At 36.2% G+C, this 18,360-nt stretch overlaps 1 protein-coding gene across 1 annotated transcript in view; it reads left to right on the top strand.

Moving 5' to 3' along the window:
* Window positions 1–18,360, top strand: part of LOC132549826 (hemicentin-1-like) — a 106,240-nt gene that overhangs the window by 53,474 nt on the left and 34,406 nt on the right. Inside the window, exons 19-36 of the mRNA XM_060213799.1 lie at window positions 193–465; window positions 841–1,119; window positions 1,782–2,057; window positions 2,554–2,853; window positions 3,271–3,558; window positions 3,761–4,042; window positions 4,284–4,568; window positions 4,866–5,150; window positions 5,310–5,594; window positions 7,989–8,264; window positions 8,951–9,229; window positions 10,776–11,060; window positions 11,379–11,557; window positions 11,822–11,927; window positions 13,535–13,816; window positions 15,345–15,614; window positions 16,458–16,604; window positions 16,751–16,873. Coding sequence (XP_060069782.1) covers window positions 193–465; window positions 841–1,119; window positions 1,782–2,057; window positions 2,554–2,853; window positions 3,271–3,558; window positions 3,761–4,042; window positions 4,284–4,568; window positions 4,866–5,150; window positions 5,310–5,594; window positions 7,989–8,264; window positions 8,951–9,229; window positions 10,776–11,060; window positions 11,379–11,557; window positions 11,822–11,927; window positions 13,535–13,816; window positions 15,345–15,614; window positions 16,458–16,604; window positions 16,751–16,873 — 4,500 coding nt within the window. The remainder of the gene's footprint in view (window positions 1–192; window positions 466–840; window positions 1,120–1,781; window positions 2,058–2,553; window positions 2,854–3,270; window positions 3,559–3,760; window positions 4,043–4,283; window positions 4,569–4,865; window positions 5,151–5,309; window positions 5,595–7,988; window positions 8,265–8,950; window positions 9,230–10,775; window positions 11,061–11,378; window positions 11,558–11,821; window positions 11,928–13,534; window positions 13,817–15,344; window positions 15,615–16,457; window positions 16,605–16,750; window positions 16,874–18,360) is intronic.

The raw sequence follows: 18,360 nt of genomic DNA, 5'->3' as shown, positions 1-18,360 counted from the left end.
TGGACATTGACACTTTACATAGGAATGACTTCAGATACAATTTGATTTGATTTTAAAATGTTCAGATTTTTTACTTGTGCTCATAGAGATTACTGAATTATACAATGTAGAAAATGTGGATGAAATATTTATACTGACAAAGAGCTAATATAGAAACTCTTTGTGTTCACTATCTTTCACTAAATGTTACAGTACCAGCTAGTATAGCAGGCCCCCTGAATGAGAAGTATGTGGTGGAAGCAGGAGAGACAATTCTGCTACCTTGTGTGGTCAGTGGTATACCTGAACCAGAAGTCAACTGGCGGCGTAACTTTATCCCTTTCTATGCTGACACTGAGAGGTTCTTAATCAGTGACCAAGGCTTGACTATCTCTCCAGCCTTGATCGTGGATAAGGCTATCTATGAATGTGTTGCAAGAAATGATGCAGGCCCTGCCACCAAAGTCATCACACTTATTGTACAGAGTAAGTGCTTATAATGTAAAATCTTATATAAATCTTTATAAGGAGAATGAAAGCATTTAGAGCTACATTGATTAAAGTAGGAGCTAGGCAACTAAGTCTTGTAAAATTCTCCTCTTCTTTATGTAGATTGTGGTGACTTTCAGGCCATTAACAAAGTGACAGTTGCAGGCTCTTTGATGGATTTTGGGAAACTAAAATGAAATCAATTATAAAAGTGAACAAGTGAACAGACTTATCTAATTGAGCTCCATTGTTGTTGCAGAGGGTGATTAAAAATATGTATAGAAGTTTAACTGTGATGATTCCATTTACGAGGCTTTCTTAATCACTTTCAGATATATAATTATTTACATTGGTATATGATGTTTTTGTCAGTTCCTCCTCAGATAAGTCCAGAGGGTGATGATGAGATTACTGTCCTCAGAAATGAGGGTATAACATTGAACTGTGAGGCTACTGGTAATCCCATGCCAGCCATTCGCTGGACCAAAAATGGAATCACTCTGGATACATCTGATGAAAGCCTTTATCAGATGATTGGCAATGGGTCATTACGCATATTGTCTGCAAATTTAGTGGATAGTGGTTCGTATGTGTGTGTAGTTACCAACACAGCAGGCACACAGACTAGAGAATTCACTGTCACAGTTAATGGTAAGTACATTGAGAAATGGCATATAGATAAAACTGCTTGGCCTAATTGATTTCTTTATATTGTTTTTGGGGAGTATTGATAAGATTTTCAACTGATTTTTACAGTTCTTAATACATCATTTTAGATTTCCACTGGTTAACCAGATATGGAAGTTGTCAGAAAAACAGCATACTTGAAAATCGAAGACCTCTAGAAAAGTCATAGACATTAGGAGAGGAACCAAGGTTTCAAATTGAAACCAATATTAAGTTAGTTGTAAAAATTTACATAAAGATTTGACATTTTATCAACTGAAAACTAAATTACATTTACACTGCTCCACTAAACATCTATAATTTTACCTCAGGACTTTTTAAGTGGAAACAACGATCAAATGTAATTCAATTTGATAATTTGCTTAGAAGTAATAAGCAGGAAACCAAACTATGGTCAATTTAATTTGGCCTCCTGAATCAAATAGCTGGAATGTCCCTTAGACAGACTTTAACATAATAATCTTATAGTTAGAAAAGTTTGTGAATTGAGTTTTGAAATTATTTAACTATTGTAACAAATTTGTTGTCGTTTCAAATTTTATTTCTCTCACCCTAGAAACTTTGACTCAGCAGTTTTTAGTTGTGTCGGATTTCAGGAAATTTACAAAGCAATATTTCATGTTTAGCTCTGCCTACCCTGCCCAGAAACCTTCCAACAAATACCTCGGCCATAGAGAACAGTGATGTGATCCTTGAATGTCCAGCCTCAGGCACCCCTTTCCCTGAGATCACTTGGTACAAGGATGATGTGTTACTGTCTCCCAATGACTTAGGCGTGAATTTCTTGTCTGATGGCTCCCTTGAGCTCAGAAGCATCTCTGCACAGGACTCCGGAGAGTACCGCTGCCTAGCAGTCAATGTTGCAGGAGAAGTTGATCATACAACAAAACTTAAAGTCCTTGGTAAGAATCTTTGGATAGGCGCAATGGCAACATAACTCTGAAGGTTACAAATTTTTTCCAATGATAATATTCTACAATTTTAGAAATATTAGATTAGTTAGTAGCTTTCAATACAATTTAGAATTTGATGTAATAGAGCCAATAAAATTATTGTGCATCATGATCTGTCTTCTACGACTTGTTAGTGCCTGAATTTTGAAAACTAAGAAGGGTTTAGAGAAATCAAAGTTGTTGGAAAATGTTGAATTTACTGAATTTGAAGAATTATTAAACCTTACAGTTACTAAATTTTGTCTTACACAACGACAGGCGAAATTGTAGTGTTAATTTTTGTGTTATACAGAATTTAAAGCTGGATAACTTTTAATTCAGATTGTGCTTTACCAATAGAGATTTAGGGAAATTTCAACTACATTTGAAAACAAATACTGCTTAATATTGATACACACTAAACATTATTTAAATTGTATATTGATAAATCACTTATTTTTGTCAGTGGCACCCAAAGTGATTGGTGGTGACCGTGGGGATATCCCTATCCCAGAGAGCCATACTGTGAGGGCAAATGAGACACTGACCATGCATTGTACTGTGGAGGCAGATCCGCCCCCAACCATTGAGTGGCTCAAGAATGGTGAACAGTTTACTGAAGAGGAACTATCTCATGTCCGTATCTCACTAGATGGCAAGAAGCTGGTCATTCCACAGGCTGCTGTTGAAGACACTGCACTCTATACTTGTGTGGCAACTAATATTGCTGGATCTTCACAGAAAGAATTTGATGTTGATGTCCATGGTAAGGATTGATGTCCATTTCCATTAGATCTCCTTAGGCTGGAACAGGGACACAGTGGGTGTATGATAATCTCAGTAACTATTCATCTCTTTGTGAGCACTTTTCTGTCTGTCTAAAATAACTGAAATTAACAAAGGTAAAAATCATGTTCCAAAAGTCTTAAATGGGGAAATATAATGTAAAATGCAGAGGATTTGTGTACTATCAAGTACCCATCAAGAGTCCAGGTTACCTGTCATGAGTGTTCTTAGTGAATCTAATATTCAGGATTTGATTCTTTTGAAAAAATAAAATATGAAAATCTGAAGAAGACAATCTTACAAGTAATTAGACTATTATAATACAAACTGCTGAGATTGAAAGTCTTGTGTGTTTGCTACTCAGGTATATTAATGTTTCCACTGTTAATATTGGTAGTGCCTCCAAGGATTGATCCAAATGCTGTGTCCAATGGTACCCTGTCTATAACGGTCAAGCAGACCCTGACCATCAACTGTCCAGTGAACGGTATCCCTCTTCCACAAATCAACTGGTTCAAGGATGGACAATACATCTCTCCCCTGCTTGACCCCAATATTAAGCTCTATGCTGGTGGTCGGAGGTTAGAGGTCACCAATGCTAGGGTCAGAGATGCCGGACGTTACAAGTGTGTTGGAGAAAACATTGCAGGAAGCACACAGCATGAGTTTAATGTCAAAGTCAATGGTGAGATTCATCACATATGGTCATCATCCATAATAATGAAAATTTGAATTTCAGGTAATTTAACATCTACTCAAAATGATAGTTACGACAAACTGATGTAAATTAATTGTATTATAATATTATTGTGAGGTGTGTAACCTTTCATCTATGATAAGTACAAACCATGTTGATGATTGTGTTATCCTGTTTGTCATTGAAACAGTACCGCCCCAGATAGAGCATTCAGATGTTGTTCAAATTCCGGAGGTTGTGGAGGATGGAGACCTTCGTCTGAATTGTCCTGCATCTGGAAAACCAACACCAAAAATCACATGGTTCAAGGAGAACCAGCCTATCAAGTTCAATTCCTCTCGTTATCTGTTACTTGATGATGGATTCACATTGCATATCCTAAATGCAAAGCAAGATGATGCAACAAGATTTATCTGTCGAGCAGAAAATGTAGCTGGTGGAAATGAAAAAGCCTTTGATGTGGATGTGTTAGGTAGGTTTATTGCTATATTTCTCTTGGATAGTAAGAATAAACCATTTATTGTTTATTCTATAATAAAGGAATTTTTAAAAATTTCAAAACATTTGTTAATATTGTTGGCAAATTCTAAAGAAACTTTTAAAAATAAGATTCAAGAATTAGTTGCCATGTTATAATTCTTAAAAAGCATATTACATGCTAATTAACAATCAATTATTATAGAATATACTCAGATTGTTATTTATATTCCCAGTACCTGCAAAGATATCTGAAGATGGCCTTGACCCTACACCTGATGTAGTCCTAAACAGGACACTGGTGTTGAACTGTCCTGCAGAAGGTAACCCAATACCGGAGATCACATGGTACAAAGATGGCTTTATACTGGACACCTCACTCAATCCCCGCTATGACATTTTGTCAGGAGGCCGCCAACTGCGCATTCAGGCTGTTAGGCTGTCTGACACTGCTATATATAGATGTGAGGCCACCAATAAAGCTGGAGAGTCTTCTTTTGAGTTCAACACCGACATATTTGGTAGGTGCATTATTGCAATAGGTGTGATCCCTTCTAATTGGATTTTGTTGCCCATGCGTAATATTTGCCATCAGATTGCAAAGTGAATATTGAACTGACACATTTGAATAGAGGGGGGTATCAATATATTACTTAGGTTCCTACGCACCAATGCTGTTTATACTACATCTGAAATCAGATATTCATATAATAACAATTATTCATTGAAAAGGTTGTCTGAATTGTTTTATAAATTGTTAAATCTAGCTGATTGATTTCATTTTAAGATATTATAATACAAAGTTTTTTCCTGTACAGTTCCATCAAAGATTCCTTTTACAAATATCAACATCAACCCTAAGGCTATCGTGAACAGTTCTTTGACGTTGGATTGCCCGGCAACAGGAACACCTGCACCAGAAATCACTTGGTTCAAGGATGGGAGGGAAATATCACCAGAACTTTACCCCAGCATCCGTATTAGAAATAATGGACGCCAGCTAGAGATTTTGAATGCCCAGGTGGCTGACACAGGCACATACAGATGTAGGGCAGTGAATCCAGCGGGTCAGAGCGAACTCGTTCTCAACGTTAACATACAAGGTAAAATGTCTGTTATTCTATAAGTCTTCCATTTACTTACTTGAAAAACATTTGTTAATAGTTGATTGATTTTATGTCTTACTAACATTAAAATGTAATGACTACATCATGATATTTCAGTTAGATTTGTGAACTGATGGATAAGAATTTGTATTGTAGTGCCTGCAAAAATAAGTACAGATGTGGATACAAACCCAAGAGTGGTAATTGGTGAACCATTCACAATCTACTGCCCTGCCAGTGGTACACCAGCACCAAACATCAGGTGGTTCAAAAATGGGTCGCCTATAATATTGTCTGAGGATCGTCAGGACATACGAGTGACTGCTGGTGGGCGTGAATTGTACATACTCTCAGCTGATGTGGAAGATGCAGGATCTTACACATGTGTGGCCACAAATGAAGCTGGAGAGGCGGAAGAAACATTTAACCTTGAAGTATATGGTATGTTTCCTACTTAAATACTTTGTCATTGATTCATATATATTTAGATAACCATTGTGTTTTGTCCGTCTTACGCCATGCAAAAACTTTCAATTCAAATGACTTCTTATCAATAACCAAAAGGCCTAGGGTGCTGATATAAAACCTGTAGCACACAGGGATGAAGACATACCAAGTTTGACCTTGACCCACTTTCAAAGTGACAAAGTCAAAGACCTAATGCGTTGCCATTTTGTTTGACGTCATGTGTTGTGAACTTTTAACATTTTCAACTTCAGGAAAACTCCTATACCAATTTCATTGAAGATTTATTAAAGCCTTACATGGCTTAAGGTGCACCAAAATTGTAAATTATCTTGTTCCCAACCGCCAGGGGTCTGAAGGGCGGGATCAAAAAGGGTCATTTGGTTTGATATTTCAAAAAATCTTCTTTTCAAATTGTAAATTTCATAACCTAGGTCTCACGTTTCCCTCTGGGGAGGGAATAAAGCTTACTATAGTTTATATAGGAAAATCACATTTTTGAACATTATTTGTTATATTCTTTTGGAAATAGTTCAAACCTGGTAAGAATTATTTATTTAAGATGACACTTTAATGAGATGCACATATTGACCCCATGGCTGAGCCCCAGGAGCTGATGGGCGGGTCAAATTGACTGAAATTTCAAAAATCTTCTCAACACCCACATAATGTATAACCAAATACTCTTCATTGATGGAAGTATCTTACAGTGCTATAAAAAAATTTCATGACCCAAAGGTCTCACATTTCCCCCTTGTGAGAGGTAAAATTCACTATATTTTATATGGGAAAATAACATTGTTGAGCATAATTTGTTTTTTTTCTTTTAAAATAGTTCAGACTTTGTTAGAATTTTATTTTTTATTGGTATAAGCTGACTGTTTGATGAGACCATATTGAACTTGACTGACACTCAGGGGCAGATGGGCATGGTGAGAAATGGGTCAAATTTACTGAAATTTCAAAGATGTTCTACTATTTCATGATGGAAGATTTTATATTGGAAAATTCAAATCTTGAGTGAAATTTCTTTTAATTCAAACTTGGTTAGAAGCCTTAGCATGGAACAGCAGTTAATATATACACAATTTACATTATTTTGTACAATATAGTTTAAGTGTTATTATTTTTTCTTTATCCCACTATCATCAGATGGTGGGCTATTCTGTGTCCGTGGTACATCGTCTGTCCATTGTCCGTCCATAAACAATTTTTTGTTATCCCTATTTCTTGAGAAGGATCTTCCTCCAATTTCCTTTCATTTAAGGTGTGATAAAAAAGGGAAAAAAAAGTGGCTGACAGGCAGCCATCTTGTATTTAACTTTGAAAGATTGTTATCTCGAGAAATACTGTATTTATCTTTTTCAATTTCATATATAGGTTTCGTTTGGTCCTTAGTTGTGCCCATCTAATTTGGGACTGATCAGAAATACGAAATGGCTGACAGACGACTATCTTTGATTTTGACTTTGAAAGTTTGTTCTCGCTTTTTTTTGTGAAGTACTGTATAGATCTTTCACAAATTTCACATATAGGTTCCTTTTGGTCTTTTATTGTGGCCATCTAATTTTGGTACTGATCAGAAATACAAAATGGCTGAAAGAAGATCATCATGGATTTTGACTTTGAAAGTGTGTTATCACTATTTCTTGAGAACCACTGCATGTACCTTTCTCAAATTTCATGTGTATGCTTTCCTTAATCCTTAGTTGTGCCTGTTTGATTTTGGTACTGATCAGAAAAAACAAAATGGCCCACAAGCGCCCATCTTAGATTTTGAAGTTGAAAATTTGTTATCACTATTTTTTGAGAACTACTCAATAGATCTTTCTCAAATTTATTGTATAGCTTCCTTTAGGTCCCTTGCTGTGTCTGGTTGAGTTTGGGACTGATCAGGAAAACAAAATGGCTGACAGGCAGCCATCTTGGATTTTGCTTAGTAAAGATTGTTATTACTGTTTCTTAAGAAGTACTGAATGGATATCTCTCAAATTTCATATGTATGTTCCCTTTGGTCTCTCCTTGGGCTCGTTCCATTTTGGGACTAATCAGAAGAAACAAAGTGGCTTCAAGGTGGCCATTTTGGATTTGGCAGGTAAAGATTATCATGACTATGTCTGCAAAGGAATGTTCAAATGTCTTATCAGTAAGAGCAAAAACAGGGAAGAGCAGAGAAAAGAAGGGAAAAGATCCAATTTTCAAAGTGCATATCAAGATCAAACAATGGTGAGCACCAAGATCCCTCTGGGATCTCTTGTTAAACAAAATAATTTCTATGACATGTCACAAGAACTTTTGTGACTCAAATGACCGTTAAAGCCCTTTGGCCTCTTGTTTCATTTAATTAATATATCAATATTATTTTTGTAGTTCCACCAATGATTGATGACTCTTACGACTTAATCACCAAGGTGATACGAGGTCGAACAACTGTCCTGAACTGTCCAGCCAATGGTATCCCCCAGCCAAACATAGAGTGGCAGAAGAATGGACGTGTGATGATCTTCACAGATCGAGTAGTGTTACTGGATGAAGGACGACAGCTGAAGATAAGCAATGCAACAGATAGTGATCGTGGCATGTACCGATGTATAGCAACAAACCGTGCAGGTCGAGATGCAGCAGACATGGAGTTGGTGGTACTGGGTAGGTACTGTACAGATATGGGCTTTGAGGTACTAAGTAAGTTCTCTACAGATGAGGAGCTGAAGGTACTGGGGAGGTACTATACAGATGTAGAGCTGGTGCTACTGGGTAGGTACTGTGCAGATGTTTATCTGGTAGTACTGGATGGATATTGTACAGGTACTGTACAGATATGGGCTTTGAGGTACTAAGTAGGTTCTGTACAGATGAGGAGCTGAAGGTACTGAGGAGGTACTATACAGATGTAGAGCTGGTGCTACTGGGTAGGTTCTGTATAGATGTGGAGCAGGTGGTACTAGATAGGTACTGTATAGATGTGGAGCTGGTGGTACTGGGTAGTTACTCTACAGATATGGAGATGGTTGTACTAGGTAGGTAATGTAAAGTATGTTATTTTTTGAGGGTTTTATTTATTTATTTTTAGTTTTAATGAAATAGGGAAAAAATAAGATACTTTTGTATCAACTGAATCCTGGTTCAAGATTTCCATACAAAAATACATTTTTCTATCTTCAAACTTTGGTAAAAACCATAAAAATTTTAACCATGAAAAATAACAACCTTTGCAGTTATCAAACTTTTTTGATGTGGATGTTCTTCGAAAAAATTTTAACTGAGCTCCTGTGTGTGATGAATTTGGCCTAAATGTTATACATTGTCTGATATCCTTACGTTTGCCTCCACAGTTCCCCCAGACATTGATGAATCCAACACTGTGTACACACCACGTGTCGTAGTCAACAGAACTGTTCTGTTGGAATGTGCTGTCTCAGGAGTGCCCACACCAACAGTCCAGTGGTTCCTCAATGACCAACCTGTTCGACAGACAGATAGGATCAGTCTCCTTGGCAACAACAAACAGCTACAGATTGAGAGGGCTCAGACTTCTGATAGTGACACCTATACTTGTCAAGCTACTAATGAAGCAGGGCAACTTCGCAAGAATTTCCAACTCATGATTCTAGGTATTGGCTCCAAGATATTTTCAGTGTAATCATTTATTTTGAGATAAATCATTGCAGACAAAACATTAGAAAAATGTAATTAAAGTGAAATAAGCACACAAAACTTACAAGTTTTGGAATAAGGAAAGCATATGTTATGTCTACCATGACAAATGGCCATCATGGATTGACTACAAGTTTTGGAATAAGGAAAGCATATGTTATGTCTACCATGACAAATGGCCATCATTGGATTGACTACAAGTTTTGGAATAAGGAAAGCATATGTTATGTCTACCATGACAAATGGCCATCATGGATTGACTACAAGTTTTGGAATAAGGAAAGCATATGTTATGTCTACCATGACAAATGGCCATCATGGATTGACTACAAGTTTTGGAATAAGGAAAGCATATGTTATGTCTACCATGACAAATGGCCATCATGGATTGACTACAAGTTTTGGAATAAGGAAAGCATATGTTATGTCTACCATGACAAATGGCCATCATGGATTGACTACAAGTTTTGGAATAAGGAAAGCATATGTTATGTCTACCATGACAAATGGCCATCATGGATTGACTACAAGTTTTGGAATAAGGAAAGCATATGTTATGTCTACCATGACAAATGGCCATCATGGATTGACTACAAGTTTTGGAATAAGGAAAGCATATGTTATGTCTACCATGACAAATGGCCATCATGGATTGACTACAAGTTTTGGAATAAGGAAAGCATATGTTATGTCTACCATGACAAATGGCCATCATGGATTGACTACAAGTTTTGGAATAAGGAAAGCATATGTTATGTCTACCATGACAAATGGCCATCATGGATTGACTACAAGTTTTGGAATAAGGAAAGCATATGTTATGTCTACCATGACAAATGGCCATCATGGATTGACTACAAGTTTTGGAATAAGGAAAGCATATGTTATGTCTACCATGACAAATGGCCATCATGGATTGACTATGAAAGTTCGTAATCAGTATTTCTTGAGAAGTACTGGCTGGATGTTTCTCAAATTTCATTTGCAGGTTTCCCTTGATCCCTATTTGTGCCTGTTTGATTTTTGGACTGATTAGCAAAAAATAGGTTGACAGGCACCATCTTGGATTTTAACAATGAAAGTTTGTTATCACTATTTCTTGAGGAGTACTTGATGGATCTTTCTCAAATTTCGTAGGTAGATTTCTCTTTGTCCCTAATTGGATCCGTTTGATTTCGGTACAGATAAGAAAGACAAAAATGGGACTTTGCAGTTAAAGACTATTATTACTATTTCTTAAAAATGATTTTTAGAGGAAAAAAGAGAAAAGAATGGAAAAGATCCTATTATTAAAGAACAAATTAAAAAATGGTAGGTGCCGAGATCCCTCTGAGGTCTCCTGTTTGACTTCCTGAACTGGTTCCCTTTGCAACTGAGCATAATTAAATTGAATCCCTTCTTTTGACAACAAAAAACAAAATGATCTCTTATATTTTAATGTGTGAAATGTCAATCTAGAATCTTATATGTCAATTATCATGAAATGCATCTATCATTTTACAGTACCGCCGCTGCTTGACAAGTCTGTGAACACCAATTTCACAGTGAAAGAGAAAGGAAACACTGTCATGGAGTGCCCAGTGATTGGAGGTATTCCTGAGCCGTCAGTCTTCTGGCTGAAGGACCGTGTTCCTCTGAATAACTTCCCTTACCAAAACCTCAATGTCACCAACCGTAACCGTAGGCTTCAGATCCGCAATGCCAAAGTGGTGGATGCTGTCCAGTATACTTGTCAAGCACGCAACTCTGCAGGAGAGGACTCCATGAATTTTTACCTTAGAGTTTTTGGTGTGTTTTTTATCAATTATAGTTATAATCAGATTAGAATACTTTATAGAAAGATTATAGCTCTAATGAGTGATCAAATCAGAAAATTGCAAACTCATCTGTAATAGCTCTGATGTCTTGTCTATTGATGCTGATAAGCAAAATGCCACTTGTCATGAAATAAATGAACTTAATAAGAATATAAACATGCATTAAACAGCCATCAGTTAGAAAGATTTTCTATATAATCACTTTAAATCTTACCAATAACTCAAATATTGTACTGTGTACTTTCAGTTATTACATGATTGAACAAAATTTTTTTCTTTTATATCACAGTGAGGCCTTCAATAACAGATGAATCTGAAAGACCAGTCATCACAGTGTTGGAAGGTGAGCAGATCACTTTGGAGTGCCCGGTCACTGGTATTCCTGACCCTGGAGTACAATGGCAGAAGGACGGACGTGTCATAGAGCTGGCCCAGAACTCCCACATCACCATCATAGCAGGGGGTCAGGTAAGTGGCTACAAAAATTCTGTTGGTCAGTGCCAAGAATCCTGATTAATATGTACAGTGTGTCTCATTTTTATTAAGAGATATGTTTGATTGAAAAATACATGCTACTTAAACAAATGGATGCACACAAGTTTCTTTGGTTATGTACAGAGGAAGTTGATTATCTACGATCTGAAAGATTATGCTAATACATAGAATTTTAACTTCACAATTGTACATTTTTGTACAAGAGCAATCCTCTTAAGGATTTTTTTTATATCACAGGTCCTAAGGATTCTCAGTGCCAGGGTAGGTGACACAGCCCAATACATGTGTCATGCTGAAAATGAAGCTGGATTTGCTGAGAAATTCTTTCAAGTCAATATCAATGGTGATAACTTTACTAGTTTATGTAAAAATTGATTTGTTGCATATGAAGTTTTTTGTTTTGTTTGGTTTTATTTTGATTAAGGTCCTACCAACAGCATAGTCATATAAGGATGGCTTATCAAATACTATAACACATCTAACGTTTCCAGAATTGTTAGTATGAAAACGGATATTCATTGAATTTGTACTGCAATACTAGTTCTCCTTTGCTTGCTGTGTTAACAAAAATTGACCTATGATTGGACAAAATCTTTTCCTTACTACTACTCCAAACCTTGTTTGTTCTGAACTGAATTCACAAAAACTACACATGAATATTGGGGACCATATGCAGATGAATATGCACATTAAATACCCCTGTATTGATGAGTTTTGTTGGAAATGTGCAAATGGATAATAGAAAAAACAATTGTTGTATAAAATCTTCTAATCTGTAGGGGTTGGGGGTATTAGTTATGCTCAGGATGACAGTTCTAGTTGGAAAATTCTGATGTTTTTAATTTTCATGTAAATAAAAATCCTGGATGTAGCAACCACTTTACATAAGTATACTTGTTAAAACAAAAACACATTGTTCCTAAATTCAAATAGAAGTTTCTAATTGAGCGTGTATGCTTGACTACTATATTTACTTATCATGATATTGTAAACTGTTACATTCTATCTGAATTTAAATTAATATATCATTTTAAATTATGATAGTAAATAGTAAGTATCAGTGATCAGTGTAATAAATGCACATGAACTCTTGGTCGAAGTCTGCTAATATATGTAAATGATTGTGTACATTAATGTACAGTTATGTGTGTAAATGTGTATGATATGAAGGACTTTTCCCTCATGAGTTTTATTTAGTCTGTGTTAATTTCAAAATTGTTATAAAAAAAACATGCCTTACTAATTAACCATTAATCTTTTCATGGTTTATTCCACTTTCGCCATTTGACAGAGGAATTAATATAGCATTTGCATGTTATTTCATCCAACTGGCTGTGTAATTTTGCCAATAAAAGTTTCAAATGAAATGAGCGTGCCCTTCCTCACTGGGGCAGATGCTCAACTAAAGGCCACAAAGGAGGCAGTGTTCAGAGAGACATTAATAAATAGATAGTTGTTTAGAGGGAAGAGAAAAGATGAAATTCCAAATTTAGTCATCTCTCACCATTATGTAATGAAGACAACAAATAATTCTTAGAATAAAAGTTCTTATAATACAACCAGTAGAAGATTTGAGTGTGATGTTTAGATGACTACACAGTCACCTTCATCAGAAAAATGACCAGTGCGAAGTGTACTAACACTGACATACATAGTGAACTGTCATGGGAAATGAAATTGAAATTCCTACCTTGTTTTCATATACTACGTTTACTAGGAATGAAAAACAAAATATCCTTCTATCCTTCTTATTAGGGTTGGGATACCCATGGGAACTTGCAAACCATTCTGAAAACATGCCTACTTACAATTTGTGGTTAAGGCTTAGGTCCTTGTCATCATAGTTGTAAAGGAAGAATAAGAGTCAAAGAAGAAAATGTGAAGAAAAAAGTGTTGTAATATTGTTTCAAAATACAAAATTAATGTATATTCTAAATTTGATATTTTCAGTACGCCCACGAATCAATGGTTCCCAGTCTCTACGGGAGAAGTCTGTTGTCTTGGGCAATGACCTTGCTCTGCATTGTCCCACACTTGGAATCCCACCCCCAGAAATTACATGGTACTGGCAGGGTGGCCTTGTGGCTCGGGACAGTCGCTTTTTCCAGATCTTGGACAGGGGAGAGACACTGCTGCTGAATGATGCTGATCGCCCTCAGGAAGGCTTTTATACATGTATTGCCACTAATTCTGCTGGCTCCACAAGCCTTAACTTTACTGTCACTGTGCTGGGTATGTGTTAAATCATAATCACTTTATCTTCATACAAGTAAGTTTATTTATTTGGAAGATTTAATATTGATAAACTCCTATCAGAATTGATGATAGCCAACCAAATTCCTCTAACTGTAGTCCTTTTTATTGTGTCATATTTTACTTTATTTCCTGCTGATGATCTCCATAATGTTTCCACCAGTGATTCTCCAAAAATGGCATGTTATTACTAAATAGGTGCCCCACCAATAACAGCTTGCCATATATATCCATTCCTTACCCATATTTACTATAATGACTTTTCAGATTCTCCACCAGAAATCAATTACTACAGCATGTATTGTTAAAGATATTATGACATATGTCTTTAATGTATAGTTAACATATTTTTACTCTGCACAGTGTGCTTTGTACTAGCTTGTTGTTTTGTTAATATTCCTGACATTGTATCAGTAATTTTCCTGCAAGTGACTCTACATTATAACATACCATTGTATTGTTGGTTGATGACATTGTAACTATCATTATCCAGCAGGTCACCCAACATTGTAGAGTAATATTTTGTGATGGTCCCTGACATTGTAACTATCATTATCCAGCAGGTCACCCAACATTGTAGAGTAATATTTTGTGATGGTCCCTGACATTGTAACTATCATTATCCAGCAGGTCACCCAGCATTGTAGAGTAATATTTTGTGATGGTCCCTGACATTGTAACAATCATCATCCAGCAGGTCACCCAACATTGTAGAGTAATATTTTGTGATGGTCCCTGACATGGTAACTATCATTATCCAGCAGGTCACCCAACATTGTAGAGTAATATTTTGTGATGGTCCCTGACATTGTAACTATCATTATCCAGCAGGTCACCCAACATTGTAGAGTAATATTTTGTGATGGTCCCTGACATTGTAACAATCATCATCCAGCAGGTCACCCAACATTGTAGAGTAATATTTTGTGATGGTCCCTGACATTGTAACTATCATTATCCAGCAGGTCACCCAACATTGTAGAGTAATATTTTGTGATGGTCCCTGACATTGTAACTATCATTATCCAGCAGGTCACCCAACATTGTAGAGTAATATTTTGTGATGGTCCCTGACATTGTAACAATCATTATCCAGCAGGTCACCCAACATTGTAGAGTAATATTTTGTGATGGTCCCTGACATTGTAACTATCATTATCCAGCAGGTCACCCAACATTGTAGAGTAATATTTTGTGATGGTCCCTGACATTGTAACAATCATTATCCAGCAGGTCACCCAACATTGTAGAGTAATGTTTTGTGATGGTCCCTGACATTGTAACAATCACTATCGAGCAGGCCATCCTATGTTGTAGTGTAATGTTTTGTTGACAGTATATATATATTTGATATTGATTGGTTGTTTCACTGGCAATACAGGCCATAGTATACCAATATGTTGTGTCCTGGACAATGAAGTGCCAAAAAAACATTGGCATCAGTATTTCCTCCATATCATAACATATTGTTTTCCTACATATGTACCAGTATAGTATTTGTTTACAGTACCCCCAAAGATCACAGACCTAGTAACGGAGGTGACAGGTGTTGTGGATACTTCAATTGTCCTGCCTTGTGAGTTTGGTGGTTACCCTGACCCTGAGGTTACCTGGAAAAAGGATGGCTACTTATTCCCTCGCAGTAGCTTACGTCATGATTTGTCATTCGGAGCCATCCAGTTTAGCCGTGTTCGTCTTGAAGACCAGGGCATGTATGAATGTGTTGTTACCAATCTGGTTGGCAGTGATACAAAACGCATCAACTTAACCTTACAAGGTAGCTACAACTTAACATTTTTGGCATTGTGAACTTTCTGCATTAAAAGTTTTCATGCCCCGCTTGGATGATCTGGGGCCTGTTATTTTATTCAGTCTGTTGGCACTTGTAATGTACATTAAGATAATCATAATACTTCAGGACAGGCCTTCAAATATACAGGCCCTATTTCACAAATAAATAACTCTGGTCATCAAATAAATGTGATAGAAATGATGTTTTTCATACCAACCTCTCTGACTGTTAAAGTTTTTTTGTTTTTTTTTTTAGTACAACAAAAACATATCATGCAGCTCATGATTTTAAATATATAAACTTTATTTATTTTACAACAATTGCGAAACAAGTTATGTCAACTTATACTAATCACTCTTGTTGGCCCGGATGTAAGCGCGCGAGGGGTCTTATTGTGGTCTGGAAACTTGTAATGTACCCGGGGAAAACCCACGTGGTCCGGCAGGTGGCCCCTTACCTTTTCACGTCCGTTCCGGGAATCGAACCCCGGTCGGCTTGGTGAAAGGCGAGTGCGTTAACACTGCGCCACCGGACCATGATTTTATCTTCAGTAATTTCATTTTAGCCAAAAAATATTTTATTAACAACATCTGCAAATGTGAAGTTGAAAGTTATCCATTTAAAGAACAGATGGCCTAAAATATTTCATTTTTCTTCCTCTTTTAAATTTTACTCTATTTGAAATACACCTTTATCAAATATTTATTGCATAAGTTATCAACCAAATCCAAATAAAGAGTGCATTCCTAATAACATTCAGATTGTGTAGTATTAACTAAAAAATAAATAAAATTTATGTAACCAAGTATGCTTTGATATTTCTTTAAGTGCCTCCTGGTATTGTTGGCCCAAGGGAATTACGCATGGAGGTTTTGGTGGGTGATGATGCTTACCTCCCCTGCGATGCAGTAGGTCAGCCCAAACCCACGATCTCATGGTCAAAGGGATTTTTCACGCAGCTGAAACGTAACCAAGGTCTGTAACTGTAAATGAACGTCTGGCATGATAGATCTATTCATTGTTGTAGTGTTTAATAATTTCAACTTGCACCATGTCTTACTTTGCTATAAGAGGCAAGGATGGGAACAAATTATGTTAATTACAGCATTTTGTCATTACAGTTATATTGGGCAATGGGACCTTGCTTGTGCGAAGAGTAACCAGGAAAGACAGTGGTGTTTACCGTTGTATTGCAGCAAACTCAGTTGATCTTGCATATCGCATTGTAAGACTCAGAACTCTAAGTAAGTAGTTTGTATTTATGGAGTGAGAAACACTTACATATTTTTATACCAATACTTACTTCTATTCCTAAGCTCACCCTTTCTTTCTTTCTCTCTCTCGTTACTTGCTCGGATTTAAAATGGCCAAAACTGTCATGAAAAATCATACACATACATATACTAGCATCTTTACAATATGTTTAGTTCACCATCATCAGATGATAGCCCTTCTTCTGTGGTAAGATTTTCCATCCGTTCTTAAACAATTCTTGTCATTGCTATTACCTGAGAAGTACTGGATGAATCTTTTTCAAATTTCATTTGAAGGCTCCCCTTTGTCCCTAATACATGTAGTACATGATTAATTTTTGGATATCAGAAAATAATAGCCCTCTTAGATTTAGATAGAAGAAGTTGCTAATGTGACTGGATGGATATTTTTCAATTTTCAAATATAGGTTTTGGACTGACCAGCAAAATGAAATGGCCATCAATGCAGTCTTGTAATAACCATTGCTTGAGATGTACAGGATGGATCTATCACAAATTTCTTATGTTGACTTTCTTGTTTCCTTAAGTTGTATATGATAGTTTTTGCTGCCAGGCTGTCAGGTCTGATATGAATGTTGAAGTTTGTGATAAATCTTTCATGAGAAATACAGGATGGATATTTCTCAAATATAATATTCAGACTCCCCTTGACTCCTACTTGTGCATGCTTATCACAAAAACAAAATGGCTTTTATGCAATCATCTTGGATTTAGAGTTTCAGTTTGTAATTGCTATTTCTTGAGGAGGACAGGACTAAATTTCAGGTCATCTGACCTTAAGGGTCAAGATGACGTATTGCTATTGTACATGGTCCGACGTCAAGTGTCAACTTTCATACCATGATGGATTTCAACCACCTTTGGTCTGATGCATGATTGGGTAAGAGTAATCATTTGATAAATTCAAAATTTTGATTCAACCCTGAGGGGTCAAGGAACAGGGCCCAAAAAAGGGGGAGGTGAGCTTTAAAACCCTACTCCTCCTGTCTGCCTTGGTAGATTTCAACAAGCTGTAGTCTGATTCATCAGTTAGGATAGGCAATTATTTCTGAAATTCAGAAAAATGATTTGAAACCTTTTTATTTTTTATTTTTTTTATTGACACCACAAAACAAACATACCTGTATACATAAACACCCAACAGGTCCAGGCTCCCTGCTAGGTTTTAGACAGAGACAAATATTACATTTAATGTATCAAAGTAACAAGTACCGAGTGGTATGCATGATCTGCAAAAAATCTTAAGCTCAATATCAGGTATCAATTCATGTTGAATATTATATTATTATAATTACTGGCAAATTACCTACTGATAGTCACATGAAATATTAAAAATAACTCATATGTAGGTGTGATTTACAAACATATAGTTATATATATATATATATATATATAAACTTTATTACTTTATACATACTATGCATATACCACCTAACATACATAGGTCTTCTTTTTCT

Source organism: Ylistrum balloti, unplaced genomic scaffold (genome assembly GCF_031769215.1).
Source record: "Ylistrum balloti isolate Yb309-2 unplaced genomic scaffold, AGI_CSIRO_Ybal_v1 Utg370078, whole genome shotgun sequence".
NCBI lineage: Eukaryota > Metazoa > Mollusca > Bivalvia > Pectinida > Pectinidae > Ylistrum > Ylistrum balloti.
Note: the sequence above shows the minus strand (reverse complement) of the source record. Positions and strands in the feature narration are given on the sequence as shown.